The sequence below is a fragment of the Protobothrops mucrosquamatus genome, unplaced genomic scaffold (genome assembly GCF_001527695.2).
Source record: "Protobothrops mucrosquamatus isolate PMUCROS unplaced genomic scaffold, P.Mucros_1.0 scaffold_224, whole genome shotgun sequence".
NCBI classification, from domain to species: domain Eukaryota; kingdom Metazoa; phylum Chordata; class Lepidosauria; order Squamata; family Viperidae; genus Protobothrops; species Protobothrops mucrosquamatus.
In genome coordinates, this window is record NW_015386300.1 from 1,000,194 (window position 1) to 1,020,345 (window position 20,152).

Genomic DNA, 20,152 nt, shown 5'->3' on the forward strand with positions numbered 1-20,152 from the left:
TAATAATAATAATAATAATAATAATAATTAATATTTGAGAATAAAATTACTAGTTAGTCATCTTAGACTTTGCTTAAGAAACATGAGCCATGTTATTTAATTCTACTCCTAACCTTTAGTAAACATTTTGGGAATAAATAATACTGCCATTTCTAGGATGTCTGAGTATTCTTAAAGACTGTTAGGTTTTCTGTCGTTTCTTAGTACTGATAAAATTAAGTAGACTGGATAAAATAATAAAATTAAATTGACTGGATTAAATAGACTGGAAGGAACTCCTGCCATTCTGAATATTATGCGCAGCAAAACAAAACTACACCATAGTAAGTCTTACCAGAAGGCTAGAGTAATAAAAAGGCATTTTACATAATTAAATGAAGATTGTGAAAATGTTGTGCTGAGGATATTTACTCACTCCAGGTTTTAACTATCAGAGAATAATATTTGACGATTGCTTCCAGATACTGCATCTTGATGGAATTACATAATGTATTTTCTTTATGGCAATTACAAATGGTTATAAACTACTTCAGTAATAGAGACAACAAATCTTGAACTATTTTGGCAGTTCTTTCTCAATAGTCATTACAGGGAACATACCAAGAATGACTATTTCTACTAGTACAATACTAAGAAAAACTGGTGGTATAATACATCACAGAATATTTCAGCACTTAGTCTATGAATCTACTGGATTATGTTCTGTGATTTTTGCTCCACCTCAGTCTATGGGGATTTTGCCCTGTAATTTGTGAACCATTTTGTTTCAAAGTAGAATCTTGAATCAAGTAGTCTTTGGGGCTGTTAATAATAATGGAATAAGTCTATTGACACAGCAGTCTTATAGCCTCTAGTGAAATTTGTTTTAATGGTGTTATTTCTGTAGTTATCAGTCCTTAAATTAGCTGAGGACTTGATTTTAACAACAGCAACTTAGCTTATTCTTAAACAACATATGACTGTATTTTAAAGTACATTGCTGTAAGAACAGTATTGGCGTTTTAAAAGTAAGTAATATTTCCAGACAAAACCACTGATGGAATTTAAAATCTCATCCTGAGCTATTTATACAAAGATGTTTCTATATATAATTGTAACAAATAAGTCATGACAATGGTGATAAGCCAATCTAAAAAAGAGCATTGTCTTTATTACTTGACTTAGTAATTAAGTGCATTGTTTCCATTTGTATTTTTGCTGTCACCTATCTTTAAAGGGTGGTTTTGTGTTTTATGTAAAATGTGTGGCACTAAGGAAGAGAGATCATAGTTCAATAGCAGTTGATTCACTTTACAAAAGTCTCAGACTTAGTATTCCAGAATGTTCAGTTAAGAAATTCTCCAAAGGCAAGGCTATTAATATTAGAATACATTACATGCATATGCACATGCCCTCCACACTTCTCAATTTTAATTGCTACTTGGAGTCTTAGATAATGCTGATTCATCCAAATCTAGTTATTCCTGATTTGTCTTGCAGGACAGTTGGTACTACCTTAGGGTTTTTTTTCCTGTCTAGCCATAACATATTTTACCTTCCACTGCCTATTGCCTAGCTCAAGATTATGTTGCTGAAAATGCAGTTTTCAGCATGAGACATTTCCATCACAACCCTAAGTCTTAAATATTTCATAGGCGATAACATTAATTAATCAATCCACAATGGATTATGTAAATGACTACTGTAGAATTTAAAATGTAGTTCTGGAATTGTAAGGATGGAACACAAAACAGAATTTTGGAAATCAAATTAAGAATTTAGGAAATTCTGCTCTGCTGTTTCTGGCCCTTTCTTATGTAATGAAGACTCACTATGAAAGTTGTACCAAAATTAATGCAAAAATCAGACATTTTAGCTAAAAGGAATTTGCAATAAATAGTGTTCTTTTTTAAAAGAACCTCGACATGTTCATGTAAAATATAGAAAAATCATATACCAATTAAAACTGTACAGCAGTGTTTCTCAACCTTGGCAATGCTGGCTGTGGAATTCTGGGAGTTGAAGTCCACATGCCTTAAAATTGTCAAGGTTGAGAAACACTGCTGTACAGCATTCTGTATTTGAAGAGAGAAAAGTGCCTTGGATAATACAACTTAGCATCTGTCTAGAAGTGGTTTCAGGTGCAAACACACCTTTTACTAGAATTGCACAGGCTACTTAAAATACTTGCAGAAATAAGTTACAATTACATAGTCCAAAGTGCATTTTTATCTTCAAATCCAAAGTACCTTAGTGGTCTTGCAAAGTAAACAAAGCAAAACATGAAAAAAGCTATGCAAGTCAATTATTTAAAATAGTGCCAATTCAGCAATGAAAATGAGGAATAAAGTATTTTATTTTACAAATGTCTCTTTCCCAACCTATTATTTTGACTTCTAAAGAAAACGTCACTATCCAACCATGTGTAACCTATGTATAAATGTATTGTATTACAGGGAGTTACCATAATTGGGACTTCAGTCAGTCGCTAAATTGGAAATCATGTGAATGCAACTGTACTTTCTGGCTGAAAAGAGATAATACTACAGGTAGTCCCCGAATTATGACAACTGACCCAGAAGGGGCGTTGTCTTACCTGAACGCCTTTTCTCAGCACAGAGATGGAGAATCCACCAATGGGTTAAATGGCAAAAAAATGTTGCAAAATGCTATCATGTGATCATGGGACCCTGCAACCAGTCATAAATGCAAGCCAATTTCCAAACGCCTGAAATGCAATCATGTGATCACAGAAGTGGTGCAACAGCCATAACTTGAGGGCAGGTCGTAAGTAATTTTTGAGTCTGTTGTAACTTTGGTCAATAAGCAATCAGTCGTAAGTTGAGGACTACCTGCATTGTTTCACCTCTTCGGTTTGTGTTTGCCTGCTAACTACTCCCCTGCCCTTTAGAATGCTTGAGTACCTGCTTATTATCTGGTACATATCAAAAACAATGTGACTGCACCAATTGCCTGGAGCTTCCTCTGGTGTGTGTGTGTATGTGTGTGTGTGTGTGTGTGTGAGAGAGAGAGAGGGGGGGGTGAGGGAGGGAGGGAGAGAGAAAGAGGGAGGGAGGGAGGGAGAGCCAGCCTACAGAAATGGCTTGCTTCTTTCATTCCCTTGCAAAGAAATCAGAGAGGAAACAATTTCAAAAGAGTAATATATTCTGTTTGTGTAGTGTGCTCACAGCCCTGGTCACACTGCTTTTGATATGTAGAAGAGTAAACAGCTTATTCTCTTGCAATCCCTTTCTCTTCTGCAGGGGAGAGGTACCTCAGGTCAGGCACAGCACACATACTAACTGTAATGGCAATCATATGACTGAGGAACATTGCAAAGGCTGTAAATGGGCAGTAAAATTAATTTTTAGGCACCATCACAACTCTGAATGGTGAGTAGAGGTAGTCCTCAACTTACAATAGTTCATTTAGTGACCGTTCAAAGTTACAACGGCATTGAAAAATGTGACATGATGGTTTTTCAAAGTTACAGCCTTTGCAGAATCCCCATAATCATATGATGGAAATTCAGATGCTTGGCAACTGGTTCATATTTACGACCGCTGCTGTGTCCCAAGGTCATGTGATCTCCTTTTGCAACCTTCTGACAAGCAAAGTCAATGGGGAAGATAGATTCACTTAACTTATCAACTGCAGTAATTAACTTAACAACCGTGGCAAGACAGGTTGTAAAATGGGGCAAAACTCACTTAACAAATGTTTCACTTAACAACAGAAATTTTGGAATCTATTATGGTCATAAGCTGAGGACTACCTGTGCTACCTGAAATTTCAATACTAATTTAAGGAAACACAATGCCTCTTAAGTTCATTAAGGACATTTTAATAATGATCATGGACATGTTCCATGATTTCTGCCAAGGTCCACAAATATAGTTAACTCCAGAATTCTTTTAACAAACCAAAAGTATTACTGCAGCTAGTTTTAGGATAGAATTAATCCATGTCATATTGTACTCAAGGCCACTCCAAATTTCTCCAGTACTGCAGGATGATGAAGGAAGAACACATGAGGGCATGTAAAACAGCCCTTTTTGAAAGCCTACTAAAATTTCTTGCTAGTAAAGATAAATTGAACTTTATATAGTACTCCACTATTTCCAGAGAACTAGTTTATTGATATAATCTTAGCGTCAAGGTATTTTGGATTACAGCTCTTCTTCAACACAATTGTGAGGAAGCAGGGACCAAACATTCATGGCTAATAACTGCAAGATAAAGCTAAACATAATTTTATTAAGATTTGAACAATTTATCATTACCAGTACTATCATTGTTTTTAAAGCATCTTTGGGATTTCTTCCAACTCTAATAAACCAAAATGTAAAGAAATTGTAAACATTTGGTCTACAAGAGTCATAAATCAATGTAAAATAACCTAGCTTCAATTTCCAAGAAAAAGCTTTATTTGCAACTCTCCAGCTACTTTAAGAAACAAAACACCAGCTATGCCATACTATAATGCAGAGGAGTGCTATTTAATTTGTTAACTTGTCCATAGAGGTTTGTGAACATTAAAAATTATTTGGAAAGAAATGCAGGCTAAAATTCTGGTGTGATAAGTATCTCAGTGCTCAAGGAAAACTAAGTATTCCAAATGTAAAGAACAATTCAAACTGACCTGATTTGCTGTTATGTGTAAAGATGAATCCTTAAGATAATGCCAATTATTAACATGTGTTACCAAGAAAATTTCAAAGACATCCTGAACTAGAATTGTAAACAAAGTTGTCTTTGACAGATACCTAGATATTACTATAAGCAAAGATTAGGAAAGCAAATCTAGCATATAAAGCAAAACTGGCAGGAAAACATGCAGTAGAATAGCATGTAGAGCAGCCCAGAGTGATGAAATATGTAAAGCAAGATTACTGGTGATATTTCACATACTAAGATGGTACTGCAATCAAAAGAAATTTTCAGCAGCTTACTTAGAACAAGTACAGATGGGAACATCCATGGAAGGAAAAAAAAGCTATAAAAACAATATAGAATACAATATGAATTACAGATAAAAATAATTAAAAATAAAGATCGTAACATTTACAGCAGGGGAAAGCTCTGCAAAACAAGCTTCTGAAATAGCAACAAAAAGGAAATCAGTCTGGTCTCTACAGAGGGCTGTTCCATAATGTCAGCAACGCTACAGTTTAATGGTTGTAATGACATTTAAGTAACTTAAAATATTTCAATTTTCCTCCCATCAAATCAATATAGTGAATAATATAAATGTAATAGACCTACTGATGAAAATGCTGTGAGTTTCCTATCAATATGGTTAAGACCAGGGTTGAGGGGTGGAGAGAAAGCATCCTAGTAGTATATATAAAAAAAATTCCTTTCTGATATAACCAACATGACAAGAAAATTAGTTAATCCAGTATACTAATTTTGCTAGCAAGTGTTTTTGCACCAGATTAAACAACTACTACTAAAACAATTAAATCTGTTCATTTCCAAATTTCATAAAATCACATTGAGTGCATCAGCAAAAATAACAGATTTTTTTATCCAATAAAAATATAATCTTCTTCATCCTCTAACAAACCAGTAGACATGGCCAAAGCCAGATTAATGTAAGGAGTCTTAGAACATTTACAATACAAGATAAATTTTAACATCTAAATTATTAAAGGTGAACTATTTGGCACTATGTTATGTACAACATAGCAAATTTAATGTTATCAAATCAAATTCATAATTATTTTAAGCCTGATCTAAAAAAAATTAGGGAGGATAGACATGCTCACATTTTTTAAATATCTTCTTTAGGAGGCAATAGGTTTACTACCACTACATCATAGTCACAATCCTGTAAGGTTAGCTAAGGATAGTAACTAATTCAAAAGTATCCAGTTAAATATACAGCTGAATGGAAGCTACATCACGAAATCTCCTGATTTTTTGTAACTTTTATTTCCTCCAAACAAATATTAATTGAAATTAGAGGCCTCAAATGACAAACATTTCAAATATCTTGGAACACAAAACCACTACAATTATTAGAAAATAGTTTGATATAGGATCATTCACTATAATAAAGAAACCTTAAAGTATACAATGAAAAAGATGAAGCTCTGTAAAAACAAACAGAATTTTAATATAAATGCAAAAATATAATATACAAAATGACATTTTATCAAGTATGAACAGCTAGTTAAGTATCATGCATATCAAGTAACAATGATCTATTGAACTAAGAAAGCTACAGATGCAATTTATCCAAATCTTTACTGGACAAGTTTAAGCTGTTCTCTAAGACACCATGCAGACTACACACTGATAAAATAGAACCATGAAAAAAATTAGTAATGCAATGGACTAAAGTGTTTTAAGTTATCAATTTACTATGTTCCCTTTTACATCATGGCTACACCGGATTCTAATTTCACCTATCTCATCAACAATATTTTATGACAATATTATGCTTCAGGAGACATACTTCTCACAATCCATCTATCTTCTGATTTGTCATAAATAAAATATGCAACACAATGCTGTCTAATGTCTTTGTATTGCTGTTTGTTGTATTGACTGGTCATTATCTACAATAAAACATTTCATTAACACTCCTGAATATATTCATTGTACTATGTAACTGTTAATTTTTTTATAAAATTTTTGATTGGTAGGCTAACTTGCTTGAAGTGAAATGTTAGCATCTGATAGCTAGATCTTTTAAACTGAGTTCAATAAACTAAGTAAACTACTATGCTCAATTAGCAAGTAACTGAATTTTCTGTCACATTCATAAACAAGACTGGTGGCAGGAACTACAACTGACATTCCATTGATGCTGCCTTAACTAAAAATACCACTATTCATTTTGCAATAAATCAGTATGGCTAAATATTTATTCTTTATTTTACAGAATTGTGTATTAAATGTGCATATTGATGTACTTTTCTCAATCCTGTTTGTTTAGTTATTATCTCAACAAAAGTATCCAGACAGTAACTTCCATCATATTTATTTGGCATTTTATCAATTCCAAACAATCAGTACTCAGAAGTAATACAAAAACTAATAATAGATTGCTTGGTTTAACCACACCTACTGGGATGAAGGAACAAGCAAAAGTAATAAAGTAGGATATAGTACACACTTTATAAAAAGTATTCCTTGAATTAAACATACCAAGACAATTAGTAAATTCTAATTTTATAGCTGAAGATTGATACGTATTTATAGTATGAATTTTACAAATGTTCAGTTTGTAGGTGGTATGCAATCTCTAAAATTTGGCCAATATATTAAGAGAAACAAAATTGAGAATTATTTCTTCAGTAATTATTGACAATCTGAGGCCTGGGACTATTTTGAATTATTGTGTCTCGACTATTGAATGTCAGGGAGTAAGAAATCTTGAGTGCACCTGGTTATCTAAAGCAACAACTCCTATCCATAATTACTTGTTTACTAAATTAATGGTATAGTTCTATCATAAATGTGAGCCACTTGTTTTCATTTACTTTGACTAAGCATGCAAGGGTTACTTTTAGGGTTTTCAAGAAGAGGCTTTTGTAGTGGTTTCAAAGTTTATAAAAAAAAACTGCAACAAAAGTATAGAGAAAAGTAGCAAATAGGAACATAGAAGATCCTTAGATAATATTTAAATAATGAACATTTAAATATTACTTGAACTGATTCACATTTCAATAATTTTTAACGGTATACAAAATGTTTTCTAATTCAAAATGTTTCAAACTTGAGAGTTGTTTCAAGTTTGGAATAACTTGTTCTGCTGTTGTTAGACTAGTTCTGACCATTCCAGAACTGTTCCAAATTAGAATACTTCTAGAATGGTTGAAACAGGATTGGAACACTTCCAGGATATCTGCAATAACAATTTTAAATTGAAAATATTTTGTACACCACTAGTTACTTGGCTCTGGCCATAAGTTCAACCTTGAGCTACCAGTATTTGACAAAAAACAAACAAACCAGGAAACATTTCTCAGGCAGTCTATATGTTACATTATAAGGGTGTTACTGATAAAAATGCATTCATTACAGCCTAGGTAAACCAGATAAAAGTGAGACATCAGCTCTGAGAGTTCTAGAACATATCACATGCATTGATTTCAGTTAACACCAGTTACATTACCAAAGATATGCTATTACAGCCATAAACTCTTAAATTCTAAAACTTGGTTATTACAACTACATTCTTATTTATAGAATCCCAGCTTCAATAAATTAAGCTACTACCTACAAGTAGACTTTAAATCAAATCTGACTTTGTGAATAAGATGAAATGGAATGCCAATAATATGAGCGCCTCTTTTGTCAGGAGGACTCTGATTATCTTTCAATTCTTTAGCATTTAATACATTAGGAAAAAAACAAAACATTCAAGACTGAAGCTGCTACATATTCTGCCTCTGTGTTGTTTTGAAAACTATTTAAAGCTGGGTGACTCCCTTGAGTTGTTATTCTCTACTGCAGGGGAACAAGTTTTATATGTAAGTTTACATCTATTCATATTTAATATTGAACACAAACAGAAAAAGTGGCAAGTCAAAGATTATAGATCTAAAATATAATCTAAAAGGTGGTCCAACTATTACAGCTGATCTAATGCTTTACACGCACTAACTATAAACAGCTTTTATAGGGACAGAATATCTTCAAGCCCACCCTGAACTTGCCAGAAAAATGCTAGGCAGAAAAAACATCTCCAAACGTAAGGATAGTTAAAGCTTTAAGCAAGTCACTAGCACTTCCAAGACCCTAGCCCAGGGGTAGTCAACCTTGGCTCTTTTATGACTCGTGGACTTCAACTCCCAGAATTCCTGAGCCAGCTAAGCTGGCTCAGGAATTCTGGGAATTGAAGTCCACGAGTCATAAAAGAGCCAAGGTTGACTACCCCTGCCCTAGCCATTTGTAAAAACACACTTGACCCTTAGTTTACAGGAACGTCGCCAGTGAAACTAGGTGGGTGACAAAGTTACCTAAACCGCACCCTCTGCCAGAACAAGTGAGCCTCTAAACTCAAAATAGGAACCAACTTCCTCACGACGACACTCAGTTCACATTAAGCTCCTTACTCCACCCTCCTTCTAGATTGTGCAAGAACGACATTCTCGATGCATCACAGAGCCGCCACCACCACATACTTCCGCTCCTTGTCAGGAGCGGAGGCAAAAGACAAGGATTCCGCATTTAACAAAAAAGGCTAAGGCCTCTGGGCCAGGCCGACCAGCAGCTGCAATGGAGGTGGGCCGAGAACGGAGACGAGCTTGCGTGTGTCAGTCATATTATTGCTGAAAGCGAGCGAAGAAAAAAGAGCGAGCGAGAGAGAGAGAAAGAGATCCCGGGGAGCGCCTGAACTGGCAAGCCCGCCGCCATCTTACAATGCGGGAAAGAAGTTCCTGGCCGGGGCACAGAAACCGACGGCGGATGGGAGGCAGACGCCGCACACAGACACGTACATAACATATACACACAAACACGCACACAGGGCGATCCGGGTTACTTTTTTCATTGTTCCCCATACGAAACGACTGGGGCCCGGGGGGTAAGCTACCATAACAGGCGGCTTTGTAATTTCAACGAAGGCAGATACGACGGCCGGCGGCAGCCGAACAGACTCCGGGGAGGACGAATCAGCTTGGGAGCCTCCGCGATCCCCCCTGAGTCCCAACGGTCCCAAAGGCCCGTTCCGACAGCTTCCACTTCCACCCCACAACCGGGCCCGATGGCGGCGAGCCGGGCGGCCGGCAATCCAACCTCCCGTCCGCCCGTAACGCTCCTACCGGGCCCAGCCGAGCCGTCGAGGGCCGCTGCCCAACGCCCAGGGCAAAGGCAGGCGGCAGCCTTCCCTCCCGGCTTCTTCCTCCGCACGGCGGCTCGGCCAAGCCGGCAGGCCGAGGCCGCTTCGGGGGCCCAGCTCACCTTGTTGATGCGTTTCAGCGCCATCCTTCCTTCTGCGCGGGGAGAGCGTCGCGGTGAGGGTGGTGGTGGTGGTGGTGGTGGTGGCCGCCGCGGCCGGGGGGGGTCACTCGAACTGCGCCTCCTTCGCCTCCGCCTCGTCGGGCCTGTCTGCGCCGCCGCTGCCGCACTCCCTCCCTACGGGTGGGGGATGGAGTCGCTCGCTCGCTCGCTGCCTGCGTTTTTCTCCTTCCTCCGGAAACAGCCGGGGGCGCCCGCCCGCACCGAACACCAGCCGCGACGTCAACGGCGCCGCCTCTTTCGATCGGCGGATGTCTCCCGACGAGCCTCTCCGGCAAAAGGGCAGCGACGGCTCCGCGACAACCTCCTTCGGAGAGGAACGGGGGAAGAACGCAGTTAAACTCAGGCTCAGCCGCCACCGCCGCCGCCGGCGAGGCCAAGGAAAGGGCGGAGCTAGATATAGGTCCCGCCTCCTCCGCCACCGCCCTCCCCCCTGGGGCGGAGGCGGGCCTACAACGCGCGCCCGCGTGATCTCCCGCCCCTGAGTGCCTCCCGATTGGTGGAATCCAGCAACGCTCAAATGCCGCTATAGGAAAGGAGACCGCGCGCTCATTCGGTGGAGCGAAAGTGGGAAACGAAGAGAGAAAAGGGGGCTAGGGCATTCGCGCACGCGCCCTTCATCATAATTTATTTTTTTCTTCAGCATTAAGCGAGAAAAGGGAAGGCGCACAAACGTCTTCGCTAAAGCTCTCGCGAGATAAACAGAGCTTATCTCCTGGTAGGGGGGGAAAAATCCCCGGCTTCGCTCACCAGGGAACGCGGAATGCGCGCGCCGAAACGTGAGCACATGGACGCGCACAGCCCTCCCACCCCACCCCCGGCTTCTTCCCTCTCTCGGAGCGCCTCCGCTTTTTTCCCTGCCTCCTGCGCGACAATAACGACGGCCTCCTTGAACACTTACAATCCAGCTGCCGTTAGAATCGGGATGAAGCGCGTGCGCGCTTTCGGCCGCCTCCCGCAAATACGCCGCTCGGCCCTCTTCTCCCTTTCGGGATTGCGCACTAGGTGAATGGCCGTCACAGCCGGATCTATTTAACGAGGCAGGTCTGGCCCTGTATCCCTCCGCACAGCTGGGCTGGGTCTGCGGGGCGTCTGTCGTTTCGTTGGATCAGCCCCCCCCTCCACCCCCCACCCCAAATGGGATGCTACCTGCTGACGGTTACGCTTCTCGGTATATCCAGGCTGTTCACGAGCTGGTTGACTTGAGTAAATCTTAATGAAGTTCGGAGTCTGGATGTGACCAAAATTAAGGTGCCCCTTTTTAAGAGCTGAGAATTGTTTTTCTCAACCCTGATTCGAACATGTTGAACGTCTGAAAAATTATATACAAGATGGTACTGCATTTGAACCCTACAATAGATTACACTCTGAAAGAATAAGGTGCCGGCCTAGAAATCGGGAGACTGAGTTGGACTCCCCGGCCTTAGCCATGAAAAACCGGCTGAGCGATTTTGGCCAGTCACTCAATGTCACTCTCTTCACAGGGTTGTTGCGAGGAAAATAGGAGGAAGGACTATTGATAGGCTCACCACCGTTGAGTTGCATATGAAAAAAGCGAGATAAAAATCTTTAAAAAAACACCTGGTTCATCCATAGTAAAAATAATTAAACATGCTAAGCCACCAAGGAACAAACAACATAACAGAGATAACCTCCCTCCCTGCCCCAGCAACTGACTGGCCCATCTTTCCCCTGCTCTTTTTCAGCTGGTCAGTTTTAGTATCCACATATGTTGTATTTATGCATTAACCATGGTTTTCTCAGCTATGGGTTACTCAATAAGGCTTCTTTGGGTGTATAGCATCTTGAAATTTAAAGCATTAGCCCAAGCTGTTTGGCTAAATTTATTTCAATTTTCTATATCTCCCACTTCTTCCTAGGACTGAGAGACAGTGACTCGCCCAAAATCACTCTTCTGTGCTCAAGGCAGGACTAGAAGATGGATTCCCCACTCCTTAATCACTTTACGAAATTGCTCTCAATTTTTTTTACTGTAATTTTATATTGCCTAGATTTTATTTATTTATTTATTTATTTAACACTAACTTATATGCCGCCCTTCTCCCCACGGGACTCAGGGCGGCTCACAGCACATTAAAACAACACAAAAACATTTCCCCTATAAAAGCCAATTAAAACCAAATATTTATAGCTGTGACATTATTAAAATCTTTAAAAAATTTTCCCTATTTAAAATTCACCCTAGATCAGTCCCGCTTGCTGAAAAAGCCATGTCTTGAGGGCGCGGCGGAAGGTTAGGAGATCCGGGATCGTCCGGATCTCGGGGGGTAGTTCGTTCCAGAGGGTGGGGGCACCCACAGAGAAGGCCCTCCCCCTGGGGGTCGCCAGCCGACATTGCTTGGCCGACGGCACCCTGAGGAGGCCCGCTCTGTGGGAGCGTACCGGNAGAGGAATAACCCCTGTCCCGGGCCCTCCAGAGATCATTTACCAACGTGACCAATGCCGTTTCCGTGCTGTGTCCCGGCCTGAAGCCCGACTGGTATGGGTCTAGATAATCTGTTTCATCCAGGTGGCGAGGGAACTGCCGCGCAACCACACTCTCAACAACCTTCGCCGCAAAGCGAAGGTTGGAGACCGGGCGATAGATCAACCTATCCCTCAAAATGTACAATAAATACAAAAGTTATATTTAAATCAATATATGTAGAATACAGATTGTTACTTGATCAGCCAAATGATACCAGTATAATGCCAACATACCTGTTCAAATAAAATTCGGCCCTATGGAGAACTCAAAAAAAAAAAAAAAATGCCAGCAGAGCTTCTGTGAACATGTTCCAAAGAATGGGCACAAAACAGGGAAAGAATGCCTTTAGGCCCGTATCTTTTGAACTCTCAACATCCCTTCATGAACACACAGGCTAGAAAGATTCTGGACAAGGTCATCTCAAAGGCATCCTAGACCTAGAGCCAAGGTATATAATGCTCTATAAGTCAAAAACCAGCAGTTAGAAATGGAGCCAATTGGCAACTAATGCATCAACCAAAGAATAGGCTCTATGTTGCTTACTTGCTGTAATCTTGGTTACTACATTTTATAACAACTGTAGTTTCTGAATAATTTCCAAGGCTGCCCCGAGACTCTGTTACAGTAATCTAATCATGTAGTAATATGGTAATGAGTTACTGTTGCCCGGGTATCCTGATCTAGGTAGGACTGGAAGTGGTATATCAGCCTCAACTGGATGAAAGCCCTTCTTGATTCAGTTTTCATCTGCAGAAGGAAGACTCCCAAATTGCACATTTGCTCCTTCAGCAGGAGAGCAACCCCCATCTACAACACTACCAAAACAAGTTATTTCTAGACAAATACATTTACTGGACTTTAGTTTGCACTTGTTTCTACCCATAACACAGTCTCCAGATACTAGATTGTGCCAACAGGACTTCTGATTTGGCCTGATATCAGTAATGATGATAGCTCACCCCAGACTGATGGATGACTTCTCCCCAGTGGATTCACAGATTTAAATAGGGAGACTGTTGAACTGCAGTGTATCTAGTAATCTCACAACTACATCTACAACACATGTACACACAAACATGCACACTCTGAAACCAGGGCCACTACAAAATGGTGCCTTCAACTTCCAATCATGTAGGCAGTTCAGTAAGATCCATGATCAACAATATAAAAAGCTACTGAGGTCTAATAGGGAAAACCAGAACAGAATAGAATCTGGAAGGGACCTTGGAGGTCTTCTATCCAGCCCCCTGCTCAAGCAGGAGAACCTATACCGTCTCAAACAGGTGAATGTCCAGTCTCTTCTTAAAAATCTCCAGTGATAGAGCGCCCATGATTTCTGAGGGTAAGCTGTTCCAGTGGTGACTGGTTGATTGTCCTGACTGTCAGGAAGTTTCTCCTTAGTTCCAGGTTGCTTCACTCTTTGATCAGTTTCCAACCATTGTTTCTCGTCCTTCCCTCTGGTGCTTTGGTGAACAACCTGGCCCCCTCTGCCTTGTGGCAGCCCCTCAGATACTGGAACACTGCTATCATGTCTCCCCTATTTCTTCTTTTCTTTAGACCACTAACCAAACCCAAGTCCCTTAGCTGTTCTTCGTATGTTTTAGTCTCCAGGCCTTTGATCATCTTAGTTGCTCTTCTCTGAATTTTTTCCAAACTCTCAACATCTTTTTTGTGATAAGATGACCAAAATTGGCTGCAGTATTCCAGGTGTGGTCTTACTAGGGTTTTATAAAGCAGTAATAATACTTCACGTGATCTTGATTCTATGCCTCTGTTTATGCAACCCAGGATTGTATTAGCTTTTTTGGTTGCTGCTGCACACTGCTGGCTCATAGTCAAGTGATCGTCTACTAGGACTCCAAAATCCCTCTCACAGTTACTGTTTTTAAGCCAGGTCTCGCCCAATCTGTATTTATATCTTTGGTTTTTCCTGCCTAAATATAAGACTTTGCTTTTCTCCACACTAAAATTCATTTTGTTGGATAGGGCCCATTGTTCAAGTTTGTCAAGATCTTTTTGGATCCCAAGTTTGTCTTCTGGGGTGTTGGCTACTCCTGTCAGTTTGGTGTCATCTGCAAACTTCAGTTTCCATTTCACTTTCAGTTACGAATCCAGATTAAAAGAATCCTAGATATAGTAATCCATTTCATTTACTAATGTCTTCTGAAACTGAACCTCTTTAATCTTTTGTACAATTTTTCCCCAAAAGGGAAAACTGTACCAGGGCAATAGCTGCCTAAGTTGAATCAAGAGATAGTTTCTTTCAAGGCCGGTGGCAATCATGTCCTCTTTTAACTTATCATGGAGAAAGTTTCCTTATTACAAAACCATCTATTATTAGAATCCTTACCATCTTTCTATTAGATCAAATGAATTTCTTATAGGATGTTATTTTGCCAATAATTAATTTGTTCAGTAATTGAGGTTATTTGGACAGATCATACAGTTATAGACTTTCTAAAAACAAAGAAAATAGTAAAATAAGTTTCAGGCAAAAAATTAAGAGACAATTTTTAACAATATGGTAATTTGATAACCAATGCAAACAAATAAGGTTAAGGCCCTTACTGGAGTTATTTTAACAAAAAAAAAGAGATATTATCTTAAATGCTATTGTGGATTTCTTGACTGCAGTAGCAGGTTAGATTGTTAAGTCATAACAACCTTCCAGGTTCTTTTTAATTGGCAACCTTCAATATTACTTCCCGTTTCAGATATATTTAGTGTAACATTTGAAGTAATTTTTTGTTATGACTATATATGAGAGTTCCAAATATGGAGGCAGACCCATATTTTGCTTTGTTGTTGTCTAAAATGGGTCGGCAAAAATGCAAGCCTTAGTTTAAATCTAGACTTCTAGCAGCAGCAATCTTTTTCCCATGGCAGCCTGTGGATGGATAGACAGATGAAAATAGGCATGCTCCATTCATTTTAGTTATCATTCTATCTTCCGCCCTTTAAATACAATGCTCATATGCAATAGCCAATAGCCTATCACTACAGATGAGGAAATTTGGCCATTCCTACACATGGATTCTTCATTCCTGGGATTGAACCTGTGGAAGGAGAATATATACCTTATACAGTCCTTCTCATCACTCTATAACAGTCATGATCTCTATACTTTAGGGATCTAAGGATACAACAGATTAAATTATATTCAAAATACTTTCATACCAATTCTAATTATTTTAAAATCTGATTTCATGATTTTTAGCCATTGGGTTTTTTTTAGGTGCTATAAAGAAAAAGTTAACACATGAAATAAATAAAACATTTACATCTTCAAGTTTTTCTACAATGAAATCAATAGTACACAAACAATTCCATTGTGAAGATTCAAGATTCAAGTTATGCATGATTTGCAACAAATGTCTTCTGAAAAAAAGTTTATCCTGAGGCAGACAAGGTGAATATCACTAAGTCCTGAAATACATATAGATGTAGAAGTTAGGCAGCCATTACTCATCTTTCAGCTGATGTAACCCATCCTCCCTCAAAGTGATACATCCCAAAGAGGTACACAGTTTAGTTTCTTGAGTTTCCACCTAGTTAGCTGCGTCAGCTAGCTTGAATAATTTTGAAATTGTTTTATTTTTTTAAAATCCTCTAGCTTCATCCTTATTTAGAAGATTGCCTCTAGGCTCTTCATGGGTCACATAGCATTCTTAGAAGTTAAAACCATTGGGTGGCAGCAGTTCATTCTGTATTTGAAATTATATGTATATGCCGGAGAAATAAAGGTAAATTTGGGGGATAGAGAACATTCCAGGGATGGGAGAAAGGAACCTCACGATTTTGCTTCCTGGCAAGTGTATGACTCTATGACTGGTCATGTAATCTATGGCAACTAGTTTATCAGAGCACTTCTACTATGTTCACCAACCCAATGTATTCCTACCTTAGAGGTTTCAGGCAAACCACAGACATGAATAATTGGTTAACTTAATGAAAAGATTGGCATATAAATTAGTCCAGCACTCATTTTGCAGCCCCAGTGCATCTGACAACAAAACCATACATTTTCATAACGAGTCACATTTTATGAGATGGGCAGCTATATAAATACTGTATAAATGAATGAATGAATAAGATTTTCCTGTTTTCTTTAAAAAGTTAGGGGCACAATAGATATCTAATACAGAAACTTAAAGCACCCATTTTGCTGCTTTAAACCCCACTCAAACCCCAATCTCCTTCCCACAAAACACCAGCAATTTTACTCTATGTATTCAGCCTAATACTATTATCCATCTCTTGGTCATATTTTCTAAGAAGCATTTTGGAGCTGTGGGGCCCAAACTGGGCATACCTTATATATGTGCTTTTTCTATGAACTTTTTAGTGTATAGTACTCTGTGTCTCTTTACAATGAATAGTGTATAGCACATCCTTTCGTCCCTGTTTCAACCCTTCCCCTAGAAACGATGTCATGTATTTATTTAATTCTACATTATAACAGAATTATGGAATGGTAATATTCAAAAGAATGTTCATAATCATTTAGCAGTAAAGCAGGTGAATGCGTGTCAAGAATGGCAATTCTAACGACCAAGAACATATCTCCCAGTATATTTGGCCTGACTAATATGTATTAGTAATCACTGCAGGATGCACATGTGGATAGTAACTCATCCTCCAAACCTGGGCAATGCCACCACTGAATCATTTACATGAGGGAGAGAGAGAATTTGAAGTAGCCTTTTCTTGTGACTGGGATGTCATTTTGCAGGAATGTGGTCCTTGGGCATAGCTACTTGACTATGACTTACCTAAAATAAGAAGGACTTATGAAGGGCTTTTTTTCTCATAGAACGCCCAGAACGGAGTTCCAGCACCTTTTTTGGATGGAACCTTGTAGGGTAGGCAAGGCGGGTTGTATGACGTGTGAGTTCCGGCACCTTTTTTTTTTTTTTTTTTAGAAAAAAAGCACTGGACTTATGTAACAAAACATATCTGCATGGCAATGCTCCGAGAGACATCCTGGAAAGGTAATAAAATATTTGGTAGAGTAAAATAACAAATTATGGCTTGGAAACAAAAACTTTTTAATACTATATTCTTGATTTCTTTTTTCTTAATAGAATAACCTTTAATTCAAAGCTGTTGTAGCATGACTTTGAAAAATTCAGAATTTGTTTTGAACAATTAATATTTTCAGCACTTCTATTTTCTAAAGTTTGGGTTTATTGAAGCAGACCAGGAAAGACTACTTTGGCAGAGGAAATCTGTTCTTGGCTTTTCTGACTATCCCTCTCTTGCTATTTTTTTTTAAATAAATGAATGGTCTCTCTAACTTTGGATGGGTTTTATGGATAAAAATGCTATTCTTTATCACCGTTGTCTGATTCATCCAATGTTTGTTTAGCCTCATGTTCAAAAGAATAGAGTACATAAAATAAAATGCGTAAAGAATAGAATACACCTGCTACTTAAGAACATTGTAGTAGAGACAGAAGATAATATAATTTAAGACAGAATTCTAAAATGAACAACTGATAGCTTGCCAAAATAAAATATGTCTTGTTTTTTAATCTATGGCTTGAAATGTTCCATATTTAATTAGAATCATTTTCTGTTCTACAGTTGCAGTTAAAGAAAAATTAATTTTATATTGTCTACAGAGGTTGTCTTAATTATATAACAAATATGTGTCAAGTGGTTAAAATTAGGCCAACATTCAATTAGCATTAAAATATTTTACATGACAGTGAGTCCACTGGGAGAGTTGTATATAATTTCGCTCAGCTGCAATTATGAGGCTCAAACATTCTTAATATTGTGCCTCAGATATGTAGTTATCTTAGATACTCTAATCTAAATACAGAAAATAGAATTATGATTTATGATTCAACATGAACATCAGGTTAATTACGGTATACTGTATATCAGGCCACTGTTTTTATTTAATCTAGTAGGTGGTGTTTCTCTTTTATAATTAAATTCTGAGAATAACTGGAAAATGCCAATTTAATTGGTGGTTAAAAATGGAGGTTTTCAGTGGACCCTGTATTATCTATCATTTGTTAAACTTTCACCCCACCTTTCTTCCAAGAACTCAAGGTGGAATACAAAAATTCCTTCACAGTCATTTCCAAGGAATGGTCATCCTATGAGGTTGATCAAGTTGTGAATAGAACCTGAGTTTCCTACAGCAAATAAATGTTGCTGTTTCTCTATCATTATAATTATCTATACCTATCTATATCTACATGCCTATGCCTATATCTATGCCTATCTGTCTGTCTATCTTTCTTACTACTACTATTTAATTTTATTTCACCTGACACAACAGCAGTTGTCATATGGTATTTGGACCACAGAACTGGCCTGCAATTATGGGGTCTTCTCAAATATCACTAAAAGAAAAAAAAAGTCTCCTTGTTAATTCTCTGTCAATATTGCCTAAAATCATAAAAGGCTACAGCCCTTTAATAGGTTTTCACCAATAGACTAAACATCAAAGGGACAGCTTCATAGATGCTATTACTTCAAGAATACAGTTTGAAACATTTTTGCTAAGTTATATCATTGAAATTCAGTATTCAGTGTGGCCTATATTTCTATTGATATATTTGTTAAATTACATTTTTTGTGATTGAAATAACTGGAATTCAATCCCTGAAACTGTACAGGAAAATATTGCAATTGACTGAGATATTCATATGCCAGGTAACAATTTTATGGCCATGTAAGTGAAATAAAATTAGATAAATAAATTCAAGGCACAGGTGCAAAACATATAAATTGGATGCAGATTTTAGGGAAAATAATGGAGGTAAGAAGTTTATGCATTCATTTTCTCCACTTATTTTCAAAATATGTTCCTAGTTCAGGATTATAATGAGCTATAATGTTGCAGTACATAATTACATTTAAAAACACATTTGAAATAGATAGACAGACAGATCTTCACTGCATATGAGAGTTACTAAGATATATATAATCACACCACCTGCTGGTAGTAATACAATACTGTATTTGCTTCACTGTACAAAGAAATGAACACTTTTGCCTGCCTGGCTGTTTTTGTACATTTAGCTTTCAAATCTGGTATAAATCATCAATAGCAACTGGTTCAAGTTTGCAGGATACACATGACTTCACATAACCTTTGATTAAAGAGCTGTATGAAGGAGGAATAAGGTGGTACATTCTTTGGCCATATTGCATAAACAAGAATTTCGGATGTTGCATTCTACAATATAATAGGGGTGTTTTTTTCCTGCATTGATTTTGTATACTTTGAAAACCTAATCCTCTAAGAAAATTAACTAGTAAAATTAATTAGGAATGTAATAATGCTCCTTAGCTAAATTCTATTGTTTTTCCTGCTTTTAAAACTTCTATCTCTTCAACAAGTCCTTTCATTTTATATAAGCTAAAAATTAGTGAACGGAAAAGTGGTGTGGCAGGGGAAGCTTTCTGCTCAGGATGTTCAGTGTGTCCCTGTGCTGAGTGAAGTTGAGATCAATGGGAACTTGCTCCAGGAATTTATTTCAAGCATTTTCATTGGGCTGCAGAATCAAGACGAGAGAAGGAGTAAGAGGAAAGAGAAAATAAAAATATGGAAGACCATTGACTGGGATGAAGACTTTGCTAGGTTCCGAATTGCAATGTCCAGACTGCTAGCCTTTTACAACAAATTCTAGAACAAGCTATGGGCTGCAATAAAACATACACAGCTGTTTTGAACAGTTTCCCCTCAGT

At 38.2% G+C, this 20,152-nt stretch overlaps 1 protein-coding gene across 2 annotated transcripts in view; it reads right to left on the reverse strand.

The window, feature by feature from the left end:
* UBE2D3 (ubiquitin conjugating enzyme E2 D3) overlaps positions 1-9,982 on the reverse strand; it is a 30,716-nt gene extending 20,734 nt beyond the window's left edge. For both annotated transcript variants that reach the window (XM_015828401.1, XM_015828392.1), the window contains exon 1: positions 9,898-9,982. In XM_015828401.1, the coding sequence (XP_015683887.1) occupies positions 9,898-9,921 (24 nt within the window). In that variant the 5' untranslated portion in view covers positions 9,922-9,982. The remainder of the gene's footprint in view (positions 1-9,897) is intronic.
* Positions 9,983-20,152: the final 10,170 nt, after the last annotated feature.